The following is a 25,337-nucleotide window of genomic DNA, read 5'->3' on the forward strand; positions in this document are numbered from 1 at the left end:
ATAAAAGACATGATATGGCTCTGCCCCGTAATTTACTATTAAAAAAATTCATATTATATAGTCGTACACTAAAATAATAAGTAAATTATACTAAATAAATATATAATTTTTGTATATTAGCTTACGACTGTAATTATTTATTTCGGAGCGAAAATATGTAAAGAAAAAAAAAGGATTTAATAATTGTCTTGAACTTGCTATTTGTTAAAAAAGCAATAGCTTCAGAAATTTGAATAGGTTAAACAAAAGAATAAACATTCATTATAAGTATTTTGATTTTGATTATTGATAATAATAAAATCTCATGCATTACTCAAAACAAGAAAACTGATATATCATAGATTGGCCCAAGGCCATATAAATTGTAAACAAACTGATGATAAATCAATTCTGCATTCACTGGAATTTCAAGATTCCATCAGACTTGGAAACAACAACATTCATTCAAGTTCATTCAGGAGTCACTATTCATCTTTACTCATGAATACGATACAAGTAAGAAGTCATCGAAGATTATTTTGATGTTAGGACCAACAGGAAAGAGGGGTGTGTCGTTGTCTACACAGTACGATGAGAGAAGAATATGACATCCCATATTTTGGAAATAAAACATTGCAAACGAATTCACACAGTACTAGTTTTGGAGGGTGCATTAGACATGGAAACAACATAAACAGAAGCAGGCTAAGGAGTCACCATCTATCACAGAACTGATCTTTCCCTTGAAAATTACATTTGCTGTGAGGGTCAACAGGAAGGAAGGGGTGTGTCCTTTAGCGACTCTTCCATGATAAAAGGAAGGTGTGGTGGAACAAGAGTGTCTTCAATTGATATCGCATAAAATTTGGTTAGCAATGGAAAAATCAGGAACTATATCCACCGGAACCTGAAAATTAAGAGGAACTAATGAAACACAACCTTCAAAAATTTCCAACGAGAAGTACATAAGTTCAAATAGAATAATCAGATCATACAAAATTGAATCACAATCAATAGTCAGCCTAGGAACAATATTTCTTTTTGACAAGGTAAAAAAAAGATCTTAAGACTGTTCAGTTGATTCCCTATTATCATGCAAACTATACTGTTAAAGGCTTGAACCAAGATTTTGGCATTGCATTGAGGCACCAAATCAGAGAACAGGAAATTTGTTGACGCAAGTAGAAAACAGCTGCTCTTTATATATTCTATCACAATATTTACTCTATCCAGGGCCGTCTATAAGGCAAGGGCATTGGAGCCCTTGCTTTAAGCCTCAAATTACTATGACACACACACAAAAAACACAAACACAATTTGCATAAATGTTAACAAAAGGTTTCTAATTACTTCTACTAGTTCACTGTTAAAGTGAATGGAGAGGGGCTAGACTATTTTGAGGGGAAGAGAGGCACCTATGTCTCCTCTGCTCTTTGTGCTAGTAAATGGAGTGCTTGATTAGAGCCCTCAGGAAAATGAGGTGATCTGCCAGATTTCCAGTTCCATCCAATGTGCAAAACTACTAGGCATACACACCTAATTATTGCTGATGATTTGATGCTATTTTGTAAAGAAAATCTATCTTCTATCAACAGTTACAGAATCATGGAGGTAACTAATCACTTAAGTGATGTTTCTGGACTTGTGGCTAATCTGGACAAGTCAAGTTTCTTCCTAGCAGGTATTAATGAGGTAGCCCAAGGATACTGAGCAGTACAGGTATCTCTTTAGGCTCTTTGCCTAATAGATATCCAGGACTTCCTGTATCCTCCAACTAGTAGAATAAGGTGGAGTGTCATATGCTGGTAGACAAAATTACAGGCAGGATTAACAATGGTAACTCTAGACATCTTTCTTATATTGGAAGATTACAAATTATTAGTGCTGCGCTCTTCTCTATTCACAACTTTTGGCAGGCTGTGTATATTCTGCCTCAAAGTGTGCTTAAAGAAGTAGACAGGAAGAGCAGGAAATTTATCTGGGGGAGCTCTGAGGGCATTTGTATATAATCAAGACATACTACATGGTGGGGATGGGGATTATGGGGGTGAGGGTGGGGGTGAAGATGAGGTGTGTTGGAGGGTCGGGAGGACACAATTAATGTGGATTATCACTTGTAGAACTTGTTTTCCCTACTTTCATTTAGGAAGTCATTTTCCTCATTTTTAAGAAACTTATTTTCCTAGAGAAAATATTTTCCAAATATTTTGACCAACCGAACATGGAAAAATCAAAAAGCATTTTCCAGAAAATGTTTTCCTCCATATCGAACACAACCTAAATGCAACTCAGTTTCCTCAGCTATTTCTCGTTGTCCCATTTGATTGATCTGTAGATCACAAAGTAAGTCCTTCCTCTCATTAATACATGAATTTTATTAAGTTCGTTCTAGGTCTCTTATAAAGGTTGATTTAAGATCACAAATTGCATTGTGCCGCCTCAGTTTACGGCCTCTTATGATGATATGTTACGTTGCAAATAGTAGCAATACTCCATCTAAAACTAATCCTTGGAGTTTAGCTGCTTGAGAACACGGAAGACACTCAATGATAAGGTCGGGCTATTTACCTTTCAATGGGTACGATTATATGCTTAATACACAGATCATGATTTTTCATTGGCAAATGCCCATCTAGGTCAAATCTCCATTCTTTAACACCACACTACTTATGTTACCATTATAAAAAAAACACCACATTATTAAAATATTGAAATAGATAGTATAAAGGCACCCGAAACTTAAATGTCAGAAATTAGACAAAAGTAATTTTAGGCCAATTGCACTCGGGCCTCGGCATTCAATTACTAGAACAGCTATTGGTGATAACAAAGAGGGATTATACCTGAACAGTCTCCAGCTTTTCCAGTGCGCGTTTCAGTGGTGGTGTCATCACACCATATTTCTGAAGAAGTGTTTTAGCAGCTTCTTTGTCGCCTCTTGCTTGTATTGTCAGAATTTCTCTGCTTAAGCTCGCAACACTATCTTCAACCTTTGAATAGAAGCAAACAGTGACTTCATTGAAAGAATCAAGTGAACTATGAAATAGCGATTCTCATGATCTCGTACCTTTTCAAAATCAACACCAAATGTTTCATCGGGATGCAAAATAAATGCGCCTTTCTCGAAAAGATAATTAAACTGCAATGCCTGTCCTTTCCTGATTGTGTTTGAAAAATTAAAGGCTACTGAGAGCAGACAATGTGGAAGGTTAAAGACTAATGAGGATAACAAATTGACAACAATGCCTACCCATGAGCTTCCTCTAATCCAAAGCGTACTGAGCGGAAACATCCAGCAAGAAAAGAGACATACATTGACTTGGCCAGGCTCTTTGGAAGCAAATCCTGAGCCATATAAGAACAAAGATCATTGTATTTTGATTTTGATTATCACAAGGGAGAGAAGGAATGTAACACTGGTATAGTGGTATTCATTCTCAAATTGAAAGATCTTGTGAACTTCTACTAGTAATCTTCAGCCAGCCAAATCACATATATTTGCCACAAGTTTGTACATGGAAAGGCAATAAGATAGCTAAATAGAACATTAAAAAATCCTCTAAGAAGTGATATTCTAACAGGTTCATACACTAACTATTGTTCGGTTGAATACAATCTTCCAGTTTCTGATGATCCCCATCTCCTTGCGAAGACTAGAAAAGGCAACAAGATACTTTCAAAACTCACCATTGTAAATTTACCAAAAGAATAAGTTAGGGCAGGAAAGGAGCCCAAAAAAAGTGACGAGGCTAAAAACTTTTACGAACCATTAGAAGCTCATCCGAGAGAAAAACGTGATTTTCTTAGTATGTACATGCATAACAGATCTCTTACTTGTTAGGGACTGTCACAATGTTAATAAATCTGCCATAATGAAAAAGGATGCTCTCAGGCACGAGTCCCAAGGTTGAAAGTTAGAAGTTCCTTTCGGGATTCTGAATCTACTACAGGGGTCTTACACCATTGGAGATCCATCATTTTTCTTCCTTTCTACCTTGTTTCTTTCTTTCTGGTCTGAGACGGAAAATAGCATTTTCTTCAGAATGGGGGAAAGTCTTATGACATAACTGCCTCTAATACAGCGACGGGGGTATGGTTTGATTGGGTGGAGAGTTCGAAACTCTCTATGAGAAAGACTGATCCTCAGCAGAGGTGCTCTGTTATGGCTATGTAAGAGGCTCCATGAAGCTTCAGCAAATAGGGGAAAGAGTTTCAAGTCATGGAGATGCAAGGACATCACCACCTATACTTATTGCACCCAAAAGTTCAATAAATATGGTTATCTCATTATTACAGTTGAAGGGCTCAGCAGAACAGTCATCATAGAACCAGAGACTAAATTTAATGAAGGTTGGGAGAATCTAGCAGGTAGAATTGAAGACTTCATTAATAAATTCTCAAGCACACAGTACACCACTGAGGACAGGGCACTGTGGAAGGAAGTCATTGTGACAGTATGGTAAAGCTAAGCCCTGGTGCACAGAAATGGTAATTGATACCTATGGAGCGGGAGTGTGGAGAATTATTAGGAACTTATGGTAATCAATGGAAGACAAATCTGCCTCAACTTTCGGAAATAAATGGATCAACTGGATTGAGATTTGTATATCTACTGTGAAGTTCTCCCTTATCATTAATGGCAATCCCGAAGGGTTTTTTCAGTCACAAAGAGGTTTGAGACAAGGTGATCCTATGTCACCATTCCTATATATCTTAGCTATGGAGGGCCTCAACTCCATGATCAGGAAAGCAAGTGAGAATGGGTGGCTGCAAGGGTTTTGGGCAAATGCAAATAGGGGAGAGGTTATGGAGATCTCACACCTGTTATATGCAGATGACTCTTTGGTTTTCTGTGGAGCTGAAGTTAATCAAATAAGACACTTGAGGGCCATCTTAACCATCTTTGAAGGAATATCAGGTTTGCATGTCAATTGGCATAAAAGTTGTTTATACCCAGTTAACCAGGTGGCAAATATGCAGGTGCTTGCTGAGAATTTAGGCTGTCAGGTAGCCTCCCTCCCAACAAAATACCTTGGAATGCCCCTTGGTGCAAAGAACAAAGAGGTGGAAGTCTGGAATGAAGTACTAGAAAGATGTGGAGGAAGTTGTCAAGATGGAAAAGTCAGTATCTATCCTTGGGAGGCAGAATAACTCTTATCAAATCGGTGATGGATGCACTCCCTACTTATATGATGAGCTTATTCCCAATACCAAGAAGTATAGAGAAGAAAATCAACAAAGCAAGAAGAATCTTCCTGTGGCAGGGAAATAAAGAGAAGCTTGGGTATAATCTTGTTAAATGGGATGTAGTGACACTAAACAAAATTCAGGGTGGTTTGGGTATAAAAAAGCTGAGTACGCAGAATGTCAGCTTGTTGAAGAAATGGCTATGGAGGTTCTGTAGTGAAGATCTGGCTTTGTGGAGGAGATTCATATCACATAAATATGGTCTCCAAAACAATTGGATCACTGAAGAAGCAAATGGTACTTTTGGATGCTCTGTTTGGAAGACAATCAGAAGACTGTGGGCATCTTTTATCCCCAATCTATCCTTTAAGGTTGGGAATGGGGTGAAAACCAGTTTTTGGAATGAACTCTGGTTAGGAGAAGAGAATCTAAAGATCATGTTCCCAGATCTTTATATATTGAGTCTACAACAGATGGACACTGTGGCACAGATGTGGAGCCCTCAAGGTTGGGATTTGATCTTTAGGAGGGCTTTAAATGACTGGGAGATTGACAGAGTAGCAGAATTACTACAAACACTTAATGCATTTCCAGGTGTCACTGAAGGTCCTGACACTCCAAACTGGAAAATGCAAAAGAAAGGGATTTTCACTGTGAAGTCTTGTTACTGGAGTTTAAATTCTAATCAGACTATGGAAATGGAATGGCCTTGGAAACTAATTTGGAAAATCAAGATCCCCCACAAGGTTTCAGGTTTCACTTGGTTGGCAATCAGGAAAGCATGTCTAACCCATGAAGTGATACAAAGAAGAGGTATACAGATTTGCTCAAGGTGTTACATGTGTGGGGAAGAGGCAGAAGTTAACAGTCATCTTTTCTTACACTGCAGAACAGCTATAAATCTGTGGGACATGTTCTTATGTATACTTGGAGTTAACTGGGTAATGACCAAGACTACTTTAGACTTGCTGAGACAGTGGGAAGGAGTGGGCAGAAGAAGAAGATCCAAAGAAGACTGGTGGAAGTGCATCCCAGCCTGCATTTGGTGGACATTGTGGAAGGAAAGGAATGAAAGATCACATGATGGGAAACTTAACAACACTCAAAAAATCAAGATGAATAGCTTGAGCTTGCTGTATTTTTGGTGTAAACAGGATTTGGTGGGGGAGGTAGATAGCTTAGCGGATTTTAGAGCTCAATTGTAAAGTTTTTGCCCAGTTTCGGCTTTTGAAACTACCCCCTGTGGGGCTGTAAATCCGACCTCATCATGCTCTGCTGATGAGTTTTGACGTGAATATAAAGTTACCTTTATCAAAAAAACAAATCTGCCTCAAGGTTGGCAATGGTGCAAGGATAAATTTTGGAGAGATAGGTGGAATGAACAAACTCCTCTAAAGGAGGCATTCCCTGACCTATTTCTTATTTGTCTAAATTCTGAGGTGACAGTCTAGGAGTGCTGGTCCACACAGGGGTAGGATATCCCTTTAGGGGGCTTCTAAATGATTGAGAGATAGAGAGTGTAGCCCTTATACTGGGGAAAGTAGGGCAAGTTTTTATCACTAATACAGAGGCTAATAGAGCTCTTTGGAAACACAATAGAAATGGGATATTGTCTGTAAAGAGGCCTTCAGGTGACTAATGAGAATGATCAGTTCAAGTGGAACTACTTTCGGAAAAGAAACATTCCTACCAAAGTAAAGTGCTTCACTTGGTTGGTTATAAAAAGTGCTTGCCTAACGCAAGAAGTGCTACAGAGGAAGAGAAGAGACAACTCGTTTCTAGGTGTTTTTTGTGTATGGTGACTGAGGAGACAAACAAGCACCTTTTTTTGCACTGCAAGTATGCTGCTCAGCTGTGGAATTAGTTTCTCAACATCACAGGCAATAGCTGGACCATGCCTGAGCATACATCAGACCTTCTTAGCTGCTGGATAATAAGGGGGGGAGTAAGAGCCAGAAGAGATGGTGGAGACTGAAATTGTATTGTATCTTTACTTTTTTGGTGTAAATAGTAATGTATAGAGGATTCTGAGCAGATTATAGATCTGATACGGAGTTCTTTTGAGGTAGCCAGCATTTCCTTAAATGCTGATTTATACAAACTTACCAGCTTAAAAAAAAAAAGATCAATTACTTGGTTTCAATAAGGATTGGACAAACTAGGCTTTGTTGGAGGGTCCATGTGCTGCGTAAACAGAGGCAAAAGTCTCTCTCATAAAGATGCAATCCATATGGAGACCTTCTAAAACATAAGCTACACATATTTCTTTAAGTAACTAGATAATCATACAACTTGATTTCCCTGACAGATTTTAAAACAACCATTAAGTATATTACTGATATCTTATATGCAGATTAGCTTCAACCTGTTGTAAAACTTTTGTTGCCACACAAAATCCGGTATGCCGATCAGATCCATCTTCTATTTAGGACTCCAAGAAAACATAATTTGAACAAAAAGCCCAACTGGTTAAGGTTACATTTTTAAAGAGGTAAACCACGATATTCTATTTCTCTCCCCAAGAAACAAAGCCTAAAGTAAATTTTCCTCATTGAACCACAAAAACAGATATAAAAACTAAGAAAAGCAATGTAAATCAGCTAGTCCCGAAGCAAAATTGTAACTCCATATGCAAGAGTAAACTGTTCTTAATCAGCCGTCATTTAGTTTCTTACCTTATCCATTAGAAACCTAAGCGCCCAAAGCCCAACAATATCTGCCTTTGCTTCTTCTAGTGATGAATGAAGTTCTTGCAGCTCCTATATAATAAGGTACAGGAGAATCTTATGTCAAAATGATATGAGAACAGATGAAAAGACAATATTTGAAGGAAAAAAAAATCTGTCTAGAAGCAATGAGATGGAATCTGATTCTTTAAACAACAATTAGATGAATAAGGACATAAATTTGGAGAAATAAAGCACAGTTAAAACTGACTAATCTGACTGTCGACTTCTGCCCATTCGGAAGTGTGATTGTGTGAGGCCCGATTCCATGGCAGCATTCATGACAAATTGTGTGAGTAAAGAAAGAGTCAAAGTCCACAAGCTCTCGTTGTTCTTTCATAATACACACATTAGCTATAGGCTTAAGGATAAGCTTGAACCTGATCAAAGAACCAGAGGAAGTACATTATATAAGCATGTCACAGGTACCTAATTGTTTGATAAGTGACTTAGCAAATCACAGGAAGGGGAGGAAAATGAGTTCGTACTTTGCTTCTGAAACATTCTTAAGCATGACCATGGACGTTCCTCGATCTTTTACTATTCTTTCATCATTAGGAAGATTAAATGCGACTGTTTGAGGGCCCTTCACATCCTGCCAAAGAAAGGAGTACTTGGATTATTGTAATATTTGGTTGTAGTTACTGTTCAGTATGCTTTGTGATGCTTTCACCTCATTTATTCTTTTTTGGATTGCTTTGGACTATTTTTTCTTGAGCCGAGGGTCTATCATAAAAAACCTCTCAACATATGAGGTAGAGGTAAGGTCTGCGTACACTCTACCCTCCCAGACCCACTTTGTGAGACTATACTGGGTATGTTATTGTTGTAACCTGAAATGATCTATTTTCCTAGTACCTCGATTATCATATTGTAGTTTCTGTTCTGTTACTATCTGTAGTTTTTGTAATTATCTGATCTTTTTTGTACTCCCAATACTTCTTTTTTCTGGACTGTTTTTCCTTGAGCCAAGGGTCTATTGGATAAAGCCTCTCTACCTCTAAAGAAGGGATAAAATTTGTGTACACTCTACCCTCTCCAGAGACCCCACTTTGTGGGACTACACTGGGTATGTTGCTGTTGTTGTAACCTGAAGTGGCCTATATATTGGTCTTTGTTCCTACTTTGGTATAGTGTGATTTTCACAAAGGAAGGAATAAGGTGCCAAGCAGGAACTGGCTGTGCTGAATTGTTGGTAAGAACTAAGAACCGAGAACAATGCTTTTAAAAAAAAAAATGAGCATCAGTTCGTATAAGGCTAACACTCACTTCATGTGCAGTCAAAACAACAATTTGCAACTTGTCAAACAAAATATATGTTATACATTGGGTTAGCTTGGAAGTTCCTGATCCAAGTATATGTTACATTTAAGTGGAGTTAAATAGATCAGTCCCATTCGCCTTTGGAAAGTCCAGACATTCTTTTGGAAGGCATCATCTCGTGATTTTTTCTGACTCCTAACACCCCCCCCCCCCCCCCCTCTTCACGCCCAAACCCAATTAGAGCATGGACCGGAAGCCCAAACGAGGATAAACCTGGCACTGATACCATGTAAAGATATGACAACTGAACCAAACTCAACCTCAAAAGCTAGCTCATGACGGGAGGATTGCCCAAGTCCATATAAGCAGACCACCAGTCCATTCCCCAAACAATTGTGGGACTTTAGCCCACTCTAACAATCAGTAAAGGTATCCTTCCCCTCCATTTCTACCCACTTTTATATGGGAAAAGCTTGATATTAGATACAACAAAAATAAAACAAAATAAGATAAAATTTATCCCTCCCTCCTTTGCATCCCTAAGTCTTCAGTGTTTTTCTCCCTTTCTTCAGTCCTAACAGTGTGCAATATTGCTCCACCTCATCCAGCAAAAGAGCAGAGGTCACAAGATTTACTCAGAAGAAGGTAATCCCATAATCTTGGAAAAATATCTTACTTTGTGAAGCCTTGGAGTACACAATCACACACAAACTCACAGTACATATGTAAGACTTTTATCTGATATTTTCTTCCCAAAAATGCAGTTCTTGTGAGATAAAGATAAGAAAACATGTGCTTTTAGATGAGTTGCATAAGGAGAAAAAAAGATTTAAAAGAAAATGTAATAATAGAGACTCACCCCTGCATTGTAAAGAAGCTGAATAACCCGGATGGGGGCAGCTGTAACATTTTCTGACTTGTAAATATCGTCCAGAGGAAGATTCTTCTCCAAAACCTAGAATAGGTTATTTTCAGCAAGGAACAGAAGAAATAAAGAAATTATGGAGCCAAAGCTGATCTAGCATGGGAGGTCTATAGGCACCTGCAGCTGATCACCAAACAATTTGAGTTGAGCTGTTGCTTCGTCATCACGGACTCCTATAAATGCCTCAAATGTTGCCTAGCAGATAAGATAACATTAGATACATGTATCACAAGAAAAATGTACAAGGTCCACATTTCCAATAACAATTTATTGTCAGCAAGCAAAAGATTTTCATTAATATCAAAAGGAGCCAAGCACTAGGATCGTGCTGGACATTACAAAAAGGATCCATCAGTTACAAGCTACTTTATGTAATGAGCTAATCAATCAAACAGATCCAGAAGGTTGGGCCATGCCAAATTTTGCTAACTCGGTCATTTCGAAAACTCTGGCATATGAGCTGCTACATGGATACTGTCTAGGATACATCAACTGTAGAATGGCTACACAATGTCAAGTTCCACAAGATTATAAATAGAGTGAGCTTCCCGAAAGAAAACTAAGTCAAAGGCAAAGTATAGTATATGCGACTCCCACAGAGGAAAATGCATGTAGCAAGCAGTGATCATCAAATTTATATATATTAAGTACTGTATCTGCGACTAGAGACGATATTAAGTGGAATAATGCACCTTTCATTTATATATGTTTCCAGTTCACTAATCAACCGAACAAATCAAGAATATGAGATCAGTTTTTTGATAATGATTTTAATATCTCAATCTTGGCCAGCATTCGAAAACCAGCTGAACTACTACTTATTTTTCAAAAAAATTGGAGCAATGTATTTTTCTATCATACCAAACACACCCTTAATTACTTCAATCTTTTTCCTTTCTTTTATTCTTAATGGAGGGTTCTTGGTAGATTTTATCTCAGAAAAAAAGAGCTAGAGAATAATAAACATGGTGATGATATGAAGTGATTTATCTGACGTGTTTATGTTATTCATGTCAGGACAAGTGAGAAACACATGGAGTGAAGGTGTTTAAAACGTACATTCTGATCAAGTTGAGGTGCTATTTGAGAACTGTAATTTTAATAATCAGACATAGAAATCTGTGAATGATACTGCATGATGTTTGACCCTCATTATCAAACAGGTAAGCCAATGTGGTACTACACCAAATAGTTAGCTTGAGCATTCTGGATCAAGGCAGAAAATTAGAATCACAGTAGAAATTGTAAGCAAGGGTTGAGTTTCAAAATTTGGTGATACCTTGTATCCAAAAAGTGCATCTTCATAAGTTTCATACGGGCCAATAGTGACATCCAACTTGGAGTCCTTCATAAGTTAGAAAGCAAAAGAACATGTCAGCTCTAAGAATGACTGTCAAATCTAGAAAGCACATGAAAGGGCCACATACGGCTTACATAACAAGCCGAAACTCATCAAGGCATCCCCCCCCCCCCGGGACATCAAGGTATTTAACTTGGGAAGAGTTGGAAAAACCAACACATTAAAGAATTACGGAGGAAATTGGTTCCACAGATTAACCAAATGTGTAAGGACAGTACAGACACCAGCATCAATTTAATGAATTTCATTTGATAATCCTAACTTGGCTAAGCTAATAAATAAAGTCAAGTCAAACAACTGAATTTGATAATCCTAACTTTGCTATTACAGCCTAGATCATGAAGCATTTGAAAAAGAAAAATTAAAAAAACGAGAACCCAAAAACATAAGCAAAAGATCAACAATATACAAGGAAGAAAATGATTTCATTATATATAGGACAGTGCTGATGTCAATTCCCAAAGTTTAGATACCAAAGTTGGCAATTTATTGGTAATGAATTAGACTAATTTTGATGATGCTCGTTCTGCCAGCACTATCTTACTCAACAGTTTGACAAATCAATTGCAAAAATTGCTCAAATTGTTAAAGTTAAAGCATAGTCTTGTGTACGATTAATATTCATCTGATAAGCTTTCTTAGCCATTGCGTACAAAATGCCTACCCATCAGCTCAAAAAAAGCCACTCATGACAGATCTTCATAAAATTAAATAGTTCCAACATATGCACTACAGACAGATAGGCAGTGGTAGCATACTAACCAACTCCATCCAGGCGATATCTGAATCATAATAGTCATTTGAAAGAAAAGCATCAGCTTTGCTATAAAGAAGTCTCTTTAAACTGAAAAGCAGAGCAACTTACTAAGTCAACCTGTATTCAACATAATTAAATACCTAAAACAAATTGGATACCTAGATGAGCTGGTCATATCTCCTGCTTTACGGAGCAAGGTGGCTGCTTCAGCAAGAAGAGAGTTGTACTCTTGAGAATAAGGAACCACATACAGATCTTGAGGAGAGCTAGTGACATTTCCCATTTTGTGGGATATTGAATCTTCAGACAATGATTCACTATGCCTTCTAATAACATTAAAAAAGCCCATTGCTTCTTCCTGTTTATCTTGTTGAAGACTATCTTTCCATAAGTTGAATTCCTAAAAAAAGAAAAAGGCTTAGATAATGTGTAAAGACTATTTACAGCAAATCACAAAGTGATTACCATGGTAATACCATTTTGTCCATATCTGGTGGATAAAAACTTGCACCAGGAGGTTTCACAGCAGGAAATGCTGTTCTATATTCAAAACCCTTCCAGCCTGGTACAGGCTTTGTTGCCTTCGGAAGAAGCTTGATAGCTGAATCTGCAGTTGTCAAAAAAGCCTCATTTTCATCCAGGCAAGACCTAACATTGTAAGAGTGAGCTCAGAAAATTCCAATCAATAGTTTTTGGGAAACTAAAAACAATAAAGAAACTAAATTGTCTTAAGCTACTATGTTTTTGGTGTATTCAGTTACACTCAAATGATACCATCTCCATAATTGATGTACTAGACTCAATTTAGGAAATGATAGTAGGATTCAAGTACATTTGTAAATATTGAGCAGTACAGTTATAGTACTGTCTTTTGAGGAATATACAAAGTTACCAGTTTCAAAAAAAAAATATAAAAGAACTTTCCATTTGCATTCAAAGCAGGGGATTAAGATACAGAAACAAGCGCAATGGTGGGGGAAACCGTAGGCGAATCCCAAATTTTTGAGATGATAAACCTCAGTAAGGACACTGAGTCCCTAAAGAGTTTTTTTTTTTTTCTGGGGGAGGGGGGGGGAGGTATGTAATACCCTAGGCAAATCTCACATCAGCAAAACCAGGGAGATGTTGGATATAAGGAAGCAAGCTTCTAGGACAACTTCCCCTGTGAAAGTATAAACTAGTGACAAAGACAGACCTATGTTGCTCGGATGCGGGTGTGAGCGCCCAACACAGGTGCGGATCGGATTCGTCATCACCTAATTCTTAGGATGCTGAGATAGGGATAGAGAGTATGGGCAAATATAGACACAAAAACACAAAGAGGAAGAAAGATTGAAGAAGGAGCATAGCTTTTCATAAGGGGAACATACCATGGACTTTTGTTAATTACATAGTACATCCATTTCAACTTGTCCAACTGTGATTTGTCCGCATTCTCCTTTAGCCAGTCTCTCAAAGATGGATTGCTATACCAAACCTATGTTATGGAATAAAAAAAAGAAGAGCATATCAATAGGAGAAATTCAAAAGAGGTTCTCTATGAGCCACTGCAAGCACTGATAACATCACATAAATAAAACTAGTTAGTCATATTTGTCAGCATGGAATTTATAAAGGATCATTTCATCTAGGTTGAAAGAACATAACACGGGGCTGGGAGTTAAGAAAACCAAAATAAGTGATTTGCATTTCTCTCCTCCAAACCTAAAATTAGAAGAAAGGAAATTTCATATTCTCTTGGATATAATATTACAAGTTATGAAGGCACCTTAAAAATGTAAGGCATCATTTAATTACATGCCACATTTACATAGCCTAGGACTCTTATATAAGAAGCTCCACTTGTACAATGTTAATCATCAACTCAACAAGTTTTCTCCTTTTATAGCCGCTACAATCTTCATAAAGACGTAACTAACTTCTTGTCTACTCAAGAAGTACAATTCTTTTCACAATATTATGGTCCTTTTTACAATACATTGCTAGTTGTACCCCCTCCTCCTGCACCCATTTTTAGATAAGGTATATAAAATTATTGACGTTGAAAGAGAACTCCTGTATACAAGCAATATCCCAAAGAAAATAGAGAACCTACATCAATTTCTTTGAAATGAATCAAAGTCAAATGTTACTAATTTCTTTGAAATGAATCAACAATAACAACGTGGTAACACATGAAACTCCCGTGGCTCATGTCAAAGAAAAGTCAAATGTAGACTACTTCCATAGAAATGCATCAGCAATAACACTTGGTAACACATGGTTTTGAACTAGTCTAATGCACCAGATTAAAAAACTTTGTTCAATTTTAATGTTTCTAAGATTTACAGGATCTTCAATATATGGCTAAACATATATATTTTGACCCTAACTTGAGAATTGACTGAACACTTCCAACAAAAAAACACGAGCCTATCTCTGACTTACACAACCAAATCCCATCCTTCAAATTCATTTTGATGTGCATCATACAAACTTGGGAATGTTTAAGCACATTCTTTCCATATTGACTATGACAACATGCATTATAAGTGACGTCAGTGATGATAATGCCATCTACTATAGCTATGTCCTCAAGATTTGACATCACCGCTGACAACCCCGCACCAAAATGGGTAAAAAAAAAAGAATTGGACTTCTTGCTCCATCAAAAAATAAGACCTATGGCAGTAACTAAAGACAAACTTAATTGCAGAAACATAGCTGACTACTTGCTTATCTAAACTAATATGCACTCAGTCAAAAATACATCAGAATTTGAACTCTCACTAAAAGACACTGTGATTATACCTGCACATAAAAGATTTTGTCCATGATTGTTGCAGCTTTAACAAGTAGTTTTAGAGCTTCTTTGTCTGCTGCAGTCAGCCCAGTCAACTGTACAAAAAAACCTGGCATCAGAAACCCCCATTTAAGAGAAGTCATAACTGTTTCCCTAACTTAATTTTGTCTGTGTCTAAATTGTGTAATTCTGACACACAGAAACACACATAGAAGATAGATGATAATCCTGCATAAGACCAAAGCAGCAGTATTTCGTTAACCAGCAGAACCAAAAAAAAGAAAGAATAAAAGAAATGACATATATAAAATGATCGTTTCTTTTCTTATTTTTAATTGTTTATAAAGATCATTTCTCTGTTGTGAAATACCAAACAAGATGAGATATCTGTCACATACTCTTGAAGAATATGCAACAGCTGACATCTGACACTTCAGAACTATAGGCAGAGGAAATTAAGATACTGGAGTATAGAGCATCTATCATAATTAGTGAATTAGTTGTGTTTATCTATAAGCACTATATATTTTAGTAATCCTTAAAAGCACTTCTAAGTTAATATAAAGAGAAGTAGGACTATCGCTTCAGTGAGGAGGTGATACCTTAAGTAGTTTTTTTCTTTTGAGAAGGTTACCTTAAGTAGTTTTAGTGAGAATTCACATGCTTTTATTGATTGGCGATCTGACCCACAGGTTAACATTACGCATTGAACTTTTTAGTTTTGACATTGGCACCCTAGACACCAGTGTTCAGTTTTACTTTTATTGAAAAATCTAAGAAAACACACACACACGAGATAGCAAGAGGTAAATCTGGAGGGTAGAGCATTCTTGCATCAGATTTTGTGATCAAGATTTACTGTAAGAATGATCAACATGATTTAGAATTGAAACCTCTGCAGAGAGGGAAGTACTAGCATAGCGGTTTAGCTGCTTCTCAAGAGCCAAACTTCTAGCTTCAGCATTTTCCTTGTACCTGTAGATATCCCATACCAGCTAGCTCAGGTGCACAAAGTAATAAAGTCAACAAAGACAGGATTAATATGCTATTGATTAAGAAGAAAACTGAAAGTTTCAAGTAGATATTGTTACAGCAACACTGCCACATGGTCATCTGTAAAAGACACTCACATGGTCAAATCTGTAAATGCCACTTTCATATCCTTGATTCCTAAAAAGAAAGGGGCAATTGAGCTCAGAGATTATAGACCAATCAGACTTATTAGCAGCATTTACAAGATAGCATCAAAGCTTCTGGCAAACAGGCTCAAAACAGTGATTGGAAAATTGGTTTCTGGAAGCCAAAATGCATTTGTTCGAGGAAGGCAAATATCAGATGCAGCCCTCATTGCTAATGAAGCTCTAGATTGGAAAATAAAGAGTGGAGAACCAGGGTTGCTAGTGAAGCTGGTCATTGAGAAAGCTTTGACAAAGTAAGCTGGTCATACTTACTTACTATCCTGAGGCAAATGGGGTTTGGTGAAAGATGGATAAGATGGATGAAATTCAGTATCACAACAGTCAAGTATTCTATCTTGGTGAATAGATCACCTGTGGGTTTCTTCCCTCCCCAAAGAGGGATTACTGATTAGACAGGGTGATCCTATTTCACCATTCTTATTCATCTTGGCAATGGAAGGCCTCAGCAAAATGATTCAAAAAGCAAGTTCTTTGAATTGGATTGAGCCATTCAAGATAGGAAGAGATCCGACATCCCAAGCTAATGTATCGCATCTGCTCTATGTAGATGATACATTGATTCTCTGTGGTGCTGAAAGATCACAAGTGATGCAGCTTAATCTAACTTTGTTTATTTTTGAAGCTATTTCAGGTTTACACATAAATATGCAAAAGAGCACTATCTACCCAGTTAATGAAGTTTTAAATCTAGAGGAGCTGGCTGATATCTTGGGCTGCAACATTGGCTCATTTCCTTCCACTTATTTGGGTCTTCCTTTGGGTGCTCAGCATAAACCCACTGAAATTTGGACAGGGGTTATTGAAAAGTTTGAGAAGAGGTTGGGGCAACATGGCAAATGCAATATCTCTCCTTTGGTGGTAGAGTAACACTTATCAATAGTGTTCTAGACAGTTTACCTACTTATTACATGGCCTTGCTCCCAATGCCAAGTGAGGTTATAGAACAGATTGACAAGATAAGAAGGGACTTCCTCTGGAAAGGCAACAGGGAGAAACACAAATTTCATCTCATCAAATGGGAGAAGGTCACACAACCAAAATGCCAAGGAGATCTTGGCATTAAGAACCTTGCAGCCCACAACAAAAGTATGATGATGAAGTGGCTTTGGAGATACAACTTGGAAGATGCAGGGCTCTGGAAAGAGGTCATCATAGCTAAGCATGGAACGCTGAATCAATGGTGCTCAAATATTACTACACTTCCTTACGGAGTGGGACTGTGGAAGAGTATTAGGATGTTGTGGGATACATTTGATCAGAACGCTTACTTTGAATTGGGCAATGGTTTACTCCTAAAATTTTGGACAGACAAATGGCTTGGAAATACCACTCTTCAAGAGGATTTCCCAGATCTATTTAGAATTGCTCAAGATCCCAATTCTGTTATTGCTGCTAATAGAGAAGGGATCAATTGGGATCTGAGATTTAGAAGGAATATGCACGATTGGGAAGTGAATGATCCGGTAGACCTTTTTGCTAGACTACAATATTGTCACATTAATCTCCAGGCAGCTGATAAGCTCAAATGGGGACACCAAAAAGGAGTTTATACAGTCAAGGAAGGGTATCAACAGTTGTGCTCTAGAAACTCCGTGATAGCTAACTGGCCCTGGAAACTCATTTGGAGGACCAAGCTACCACCTAAGGTAGTTTTTTTTACTTGGATAGCTCTATATGAGGCATGTCTCACCCAAGACAACATAAAGAAAAGAAAAATCCAATTCCCAAACATATGCTATATGTGCAAAAAAGAGGTTGAAACCCCAGACACCTTCTTCTTCATTGTGAGGTGGCCTCAGAATTATGGAGCATGTTTTTTTGTCTCTCTGGCATCAATTGGACCACACCCCTCACTGTTAAGGATGCATATGAGAGTTGGAGTCTATGGAAAGTTGACAAAGCCATCAAGAAGATCTGGATTATGATACCTGCTTGTATTTTTTGGTGTATATGGTTAAAGAGGAACAAGAGATGTTTTGATGGAGAGTCGACTGCTTTAGGCATTTTGAAGACTAGGTGCACTGAAAATTTGTTTAGTTGGACCAACTTGTATCCTGCTGTTAATGCAGAACAACTTCAGGATTTTACTAACTCATTAGCTCTGGCTTAGATAGTTTGTATAGTTAGCCAGAGATTTTTTTGTAAGCTCAAATGCCATATCTTGTAAATTTTGCATCATCCTGATGCTGTGATTAATACCACTTATCTTATCAAAAATTTTAAAAAAAATAAAAAAAAAGAACCAAGTTTGGAACATAGGACGCAAACACAATCTCATGCTTAATTTATGGATAGCTATATACAACTAAAAAACATTTAACAGGAAAAGTTTTGAACTAATTGCAGAAACATTGTTGAAGTAGGAAAAAATAAAAATATATTTCAAAGGCTCCTTAAAGGAAGGATAATGCGCTTATATTTAAAGCCCAAGTAACCATTCTATGAGAAGATTCGATTAGTCAGTTACATAACTAAAACTTTTTCTTTGGCTATATAAGGCATACCTCTTCTCAATTATCGTAAAGAGCTGACCATATTCCCCATTCACATCATAAGGAACATACTCAGGATGTTCTTGAGCAAGCACTCTTCTGTACTCCTCAAGAGAGAGATATTTTACAGCTGAAACTTCTGATTCCTACCAAGAAAAGATACATCAATAGTGAAAATTTTCACTTGGTGCAAAAGAGAAAAAAATTAGCTAAAAAGGGAAGAAGAGAAAAAAGTAGCTACTTATTATTTCAGAGCACTATATGGTTTCAGTAATACCTAAGTACTGTTCCGGATGTAATACGAAGTTACTGTTTATAAAAATAAAAAAAAAATCAGAGCACTTGTACTCGCAGTCAACAAACAAGCTTTCAGAAGCTTATGGTATCGGAGTTTCAAGGGATAGTGAAACTAATAAAATTATACGGCATTGTACTTCACATTTACAGCATTTTAAGATTCATTCTTTGGACACGGGGTGCAGGAAACATGTAAAACTCATGAAAATTGTTACTTCTACAGGGAGGTTAAATACATGGTAAAGCACCTGACTTCAAGATTCTTCATATGGAAGTAAAATATGAGTGAGTGGTAACCTAGAGTGAGAGTCGTGGCAGACCAGGTGAGAGAACCTATGACTAGCTTAACACAATTAGGCACCGGCAGACTTTGAGAAAGCAAACACATAACATTTATCAATATAATTATTGAGTGGCTCCTCAAGTTCAAGTAAAATAAAAAAAACTATTGAGGGCTCCTGAATGGTTGAATAATTCAAGTGGGTGCTTGAATGATTCTAGAGAGCAGACTGAGGAGCAACGCCTGAATGGTTGCTAGAGAGGAGAGATGCATTAGCATGAACAGTCACGGAAGAAAAGAATGTTACAAGAACTGTCGCTCGGAGTTTCTTGTGACCTCCTCCCTAGTCAAGTTTCTTGCACTGATCAGTTTGGATTCCCAAGGAGCAAAAAGATGTATGTTCTTTTACTTGATTGGCAGGGAGAGGAGCAATCTAAACATCTCAGGATTTAAATAAAAAGGGAGGGGAATAGATGTGAACGGTATTTCTGTCCAAAAAGAATCCAGGCAAAGCCGTGGATAATCTCCTACATTATAAGGTGACAACTCATTTATCGTGGAAGATTTTGAGATGGTTCAGGATGCAATGGAAGATGTCAAGCACTCCGAAGGAGGCAGTCTTCAATTACTACTTTTATGTGCAAAAATCCAAGCAAAGACGTGGATTATCTCCTTTTGCGTTATCAGGTGACAACTTTTTCACCATGGCAGATCTTGAGATGGTTCAGGCTATAATGGACAATGTCAGGCACAGTCAATTAGGCCATTAGAGAAGGAAGAGAAAAAGAAGAAGAATGTGGGATGTTGCCCACTAGCACTCCCCAGTAGGTCTTTCTAAAGGAAAGAAATAAGAGAACTTTTGAAAGGTTAGAAAATGACTGTACATTTGAAGAATAACCTCATTTTTGGTTTTGTTTTCCTTGTGCATCCATGAGGTTTCACTAGTGTTTTGGTAGAGAGCCATTTTCTTCTACAGGTTCTACACCTTTTGGTAAACAGCTTGTATATGGGAGACTTTTCCCATCATATAAAATTAGTTGCCTTATCAAATTAAATACAAATGACTATACAATTTTAAGAATTCATCTCCGACACCACTTAAGATAAAATAGAAACTAAAAAAATGTTACACTTAAAGATATCCTAGTCCATTTACATTAATTTCGAAATGGTCCTTTACATTCATTCTTATTGCAGGAATTTTATTTCCAATAAATGAACAATAAACCTAAGGAAAATGAAAATAGCATCGAGAATGACTGGAAAGGTCGAAACATGACCAGAATAAAATTTGATCATTATGAACAAATCAAATTTTTTTATATAGAGCCCTCAATGGGAAAATAAAATGCAGCACCTAACAATGCATCTTCACAGACCAAGACTATGAGATCATCCCTTTCATTCTGGGGTGACGGAGGGATTGTACCATTTGAGCCGTTTTTTTCTTCACTTGAAATCGAAATGGGAGCAGATTTGAACAAAGATCTTAGAGTGTCTAGGGTTAGGCCAGGAGGGTCTCTGTTTCTTAATGCCTTTTTTTTTCTTCTCATTGGAGTTATTTCACAAAGACTTGCCAAGGTAAGGAAGAAGGGGGGAACAAGCATACTTGGAGAGTACAGTACAACGGAGAGTTGTATGCTGCGTTCGGGAAGGATGAATTGCTCCCGAAAAGGAACCTATTGGTTCTCTCCCAATTGGTTGGACCATAGGTGCGATGATTTACTTCACAGGTGAGTTCTCTGGTTCAAGTCCAGGATGGCCCAGCTTCGCCAGGGAAAAGAATAGAAGAAGCATCTGACTACTTCATGCATGCTCCACTTGGCTCGGGAGATATAGCTCAGTTGGAAGAGCTTCGCTCTTGCAATTGGGTCATTGCGATTACGGGTAGGATGTCTAATTGTCCAGGCGGTAATGATTGTACCTGAACCGGTGGCTCACTTTTTCTAAGTAATGGAGAAGAGGACTGAAAAGTTACCAAGTGACGAACACATAGTGTTCTCAGGCAAGTACCAGAGCAACTACAAGAACATTTAACTACAAACAAAAATACTGACCTGAAGAGTAAAGGCCTCCAAAGGAATTGGATCTATTGTTGTCACCAGATATACATCATTGTATTCATTGTTGATGAACTTGCCATCATTGATAGTGCTGCAATTTATTGTGACATTCAGCATACTCCAACGACTGACAGAAACTCATGCTTTGAAGCACAATAGCTTGTGAAAATGTTATTGAAGTGATGATTAGACATATTCCAGAGTATCTGTATTGTTTTCCTTTCTTCCTGGTTAGTTATTATATAACTATCATGAAAGTACTTGATTATCAACCAAAAAAAAAAAACAAGAACTATCAAGAAAGTGCTCCAATTGTTAAAAGTCCACTAAATTGTGTATAGCGTAAAAGCCCTGAAAATTCGGACAAAATGGACAGACATTTGAGAAACATTTGGGAGAAATACTTCAAATATTAGTAATAACTAATAACCACATGTCACATATATGCTTGAGTTATATCTGCAAAATAGAACTATACTATACTACAGTCTAGTCCATGGGATCAAATAAAACAATCAGAACCAATAACTCATAAGAGACAGATGGACCCCAAATTTAATGGCTGAGGTTTTGGTAATTCTAGGCTTCAAACACACAGCCAATAGTACCGCATGCTCTAATCTTTTAGGAGCTAATTAGTAATAGACTTTTTCAATAAGAAACTAATGAGATTAACATTTCCTATACTGTAGCTATCAATAGTTTCTTTTCTTTGTTGTCCCACTTCTCTATGCCATCAAGCTCCCTGACAGCTCAAGGTGCATATAAAATAACAAACATCTACTTCAAAACTTATAATTAGGTAATTCAGCTGTATTATTCAATTGCAAAGAAAAATATTGGCATATATAATGAGATCTTATTTATAAGTTGACTGATAAAGGAATAGACATTTGTCCAGAAGAAACAAAAAAGATAATTCAACAAGGAGGGGAAGCACGAATTCATAGCTCTGAGTCAACAGACAATTGCTACTGCTTAATACTGTATAATAAGAAGACATGAAGAACTAGAGCTTTAGTATACCAACCACTCTTGAAGAAAAACAAATATTAATTCAAATGCATCTTTTGGAAGAGTTACACCAAGTTCTTCTTGAAGCTCTCGCCTGCAAGAATGTATAAGTCAACAACAGTACAAGCCCCATCAGAAAAGCATTTAGAAGTGTGATGTATGCATTCACATGGGAGAGAACATGTAGCATTGCAAGGGAGTGTAACCTTTCACATACAGACAATTATTCATGGGTTAGTCACTGGTAGCGAAAACTCTCTTTACATAAGAAATGTATATTACAGAAAATAAACATATTTAAATATATCTACATAATTACAGGGTTTAGAAGTTGCAGTTAGTGTTTTTACTTGGACAGTTGAAACCAAATGAAATTGATGATACTTGAATGATCATATGCACTCCAAAATTGTAACAACTGATCATTACTTAAGAAAACAAATAAGCAAGTTGTAGGAGCTGAGCATTTGTGAAGTGTGAAAATTCATCAGCAAAGCTATTTTTGAAACTGTTTTTTAAAAAAAACAAAACAATTCATCAGCAAAGCTATTCCACTTTACGCAGCACATAAAGTGTTTACATAAATTTGCATGACAGCAAACCAGAGGAGTTATTGGTGTGTGATCCATTTCATTATGAATCGTGTCAGATACTGCACTTTTCTCTTTTGAAAATTTAGAGAGAGTGTGTTTTATGATGGTCAAAGGAGTACAAGATAGAGAGAAAACAGTTGTCATTTCAATCATTATAGCGTTAAATTTAGAGAGAGAGCGTTTCATGATGGTAAAAGGAGTACAAGATAGAGAGCAAACAGTTGTCATGTCAATCATCATAGTGTTAAATGCTAATAAACCGATCCGCATTCTACATATATTTTTTTCTGATTTTTATGACTTTATCTCAGTAATAATCCCTAGAGAAAAGAAGCTAGAACACAGTCTTATTGAAAATGAAGCATATTGCTGATTGTGTCAGATACATAGAAGGTTGGTTCACGATAGTGGCTTCTTCTTTTTATTTGAGAAAGAGAAGGAAGAAAAAGGAAATCCATTGGTAGATGAAAAGTGCAGCAACATAAAGAGACAGAAGAATATGGAACTCTGAAATTTCAAGTAGCGCCACGAGACAATTTTTTTTTCTGACAAGGTAAATAATTTATTAACAATTATGGAAACATTGGATACAAGTCATATACCAACTACTAGACAATCTATGATCATGGGATAAAAGTTACCAAATAATGATTCAAGAACATACAGGAAACGTTATACTAAGAATTTGCACGAGGACAGATAAAAGCAAAATCAGAAAAATAAGTCCAGTTCATTTGAAATTATATCTAGAAAGCTCAGCTCCATGCTGGAAACCTACATTGCTGAAATAAGAGATGAATCTCCAGCAGATATATGACCGGCACTCGAGATATCCCATTGACCAGCCCAGGAATCCTTGCAATCAGCACGTCGCTGGAGAAGTAGTTCTTGTGTACTTTCAGCAAATATCCACACATGAACAGCTCGATGGTAGTCTCCATCTCTGTGAACATCCCCTCTGAACAAGTAGCACAATAATAGACATCATTAGCCCCATAAGTTCATTATTAATAAAGCTTGGAGAACAGTATTACAAACTGTAATTTTTATGACACGTGATATATTTGGGCAACTATGAGCTTAGATTTGTTAAATTCTGCCAGTCAATTTAATAAATTAACTGTCTAGCCAAGATCCAATTCACTTTTCTACTGTTCATTTATTTGGAAGAAACTATAATAGAGGGAAATCTGCTTTCTGCTACTCCAGTCACAGACCTGCCTTTAACCGATTTCATTATGAGACATAAAAGGGCATCTTGGTATTTCAAAATTGTCTTCAAGCATTAAGTAGAGAGAAGGTATTCTCCTGATTAAAACAGGTTGGAATAGAAAAGCACTTCAAAGATTCATTAATCATTACTCGTTCTTAAAATAAAATAAAAAAGGAGATTCATTAATCAGTATATGAGGTTCGCATTTCACTCAAAATAAAATCCATAGTATCGTCCCCTTTACATGAATAGCATGCAATAAGCTACTTCTCTGTCTTATATACACCAAAATTTGATCCCTACTACCCAAATAAAATAAAAGCATACACAATTCAAGTACTCCATTACCTATGCCAACATCTTACTCAGCTAAACCTTTGCATTCCATTAATCTGACAAACCAATAGACACTACCAAAAGATATTGCTCTTCCCAATCAAGTGGAGTAAAAAAGAACAAGAAAAGAAAAAAGATCAAAAGTCATAACCTTCAACTGGACTACTTTGCCCAAGACAAGAGGGGGTTGCTTGAATGGTAAGCACCCTCCACCCCCAACCCTAAGGTTGGTACCTAAGGAAGGTTAAAAAAAAGACTACTTTGCCCAAAAATATTACAATACATTCAAGCATAAAAGATCAGCCATTCCCCGACCCCACCGGGCTACCCCTATTCAAGCATAAAAGAATTAACTATTTGTTTTATCCCATTGGCAAGAACTCTGAAAAACAGGTGTTTGTGAACTTGCTCATATTGCTAATTCAAAGCACAAAAGATGAGAATAGCAGTAAGTAGGTCGATGGATGAGTAAAACTAGTAAATTTACACTGAATCTCACAATTCTGTAGCCCAACTAGTTTGGATTCAATCATAGTTATTGTACACAAACTTACACCAAGAAAAAATACTGCAGAAAAAATTAAAATTGATCAATATTCTTCATAACCCATATGAAATTTTATTTCTTTTTGATGTGGGGTTTTTCACCTGGGTTTAGAGTAGCCGGTTTTTTCTCCAGTTTTTGTAAGGACGTCAAAATACTCTTCTTCCTTCACTGTCGTTTGATCAAATTCGGCAGCCATTGATACTATTTTTTAACTTCCAAACAAACCCACGATTTTGTTTCTTGAAGAAATGCTTGTAAATGGGGTTTTTTGTTCAATAGAAAAGTGAAGATAGATTCTGTAATTATTATTCGGGGGAAAATAAG

The 25,337-nt window shown here is 37.0% G+C and overlaps 1 protein-coding gene across 1 annotated transcript; it reads right to left on the reverse strand.

Moving 5' to 3' along the window:
- Positions 1 to 374: 374 nt before the first annotated feature.
- LOC125826822 (nudix hydrolase 3) lies at positions 375 to 25,305 on the reverse strand. The gene is made up of 21 exons (XM_049506164.1): positions 25,115 to 25,305; positions 23,696 to 23,875; positions 22,341 to 22,418; positions 21,305 to 21,401; positions 18,683 to 18,816; positions 15,873 to 15,954; positions 14,988 to 15,074; positions 13,568 to 13,674; positions 12,674 to 12,845; positions 12,356 to 12,597; positions 12,203 to 12,284; positions 11,360 to 11,425; positions 10,198 to 10,275; positions 10,015 to 10,110; positions 8,381 to 8,487; positions 8,104 to 8,272; positions 7,842 to 7,925; positions 3,230 to 3,324; positions 3,047 to 3,137; positions 2,823 to 2,969; positions 375 to 886 (listed from the first exon to the last, which is right to left on the reverse strand). Exons 1-21 carry the CDS (start codon positions 25,207 to 25,209, stop codon positions 824 to 826), a joined length of 2,352 nt encoding a protein of 783 aa, XP_049362121.1. The 5' UTR covers positions 25,210 to 25,305; the 3' UTR covers positions 375 to 823.
- Positions 25,306 to 25,337: the final 32 nt, after the last annotated feature.

The sequence above is a fragment of the Solanum verrucosum genome, unplaced genomic scaffold (genome assembly GCF_900185275.1).
Source record: "Solanum verrucosum unplaced genomic scaffold, falcon-dt-bn FXZP01000060.1, whole genome shotgun sequence".
In the NCBI taxonomy this organism is placed as follows: domain Eukaryota; kingdom Viridiplantae; phylum Streptophyta; class Magnoliopsida; order Solanales; family Solanaceae; genus Solanum; species Solanum verrucosum.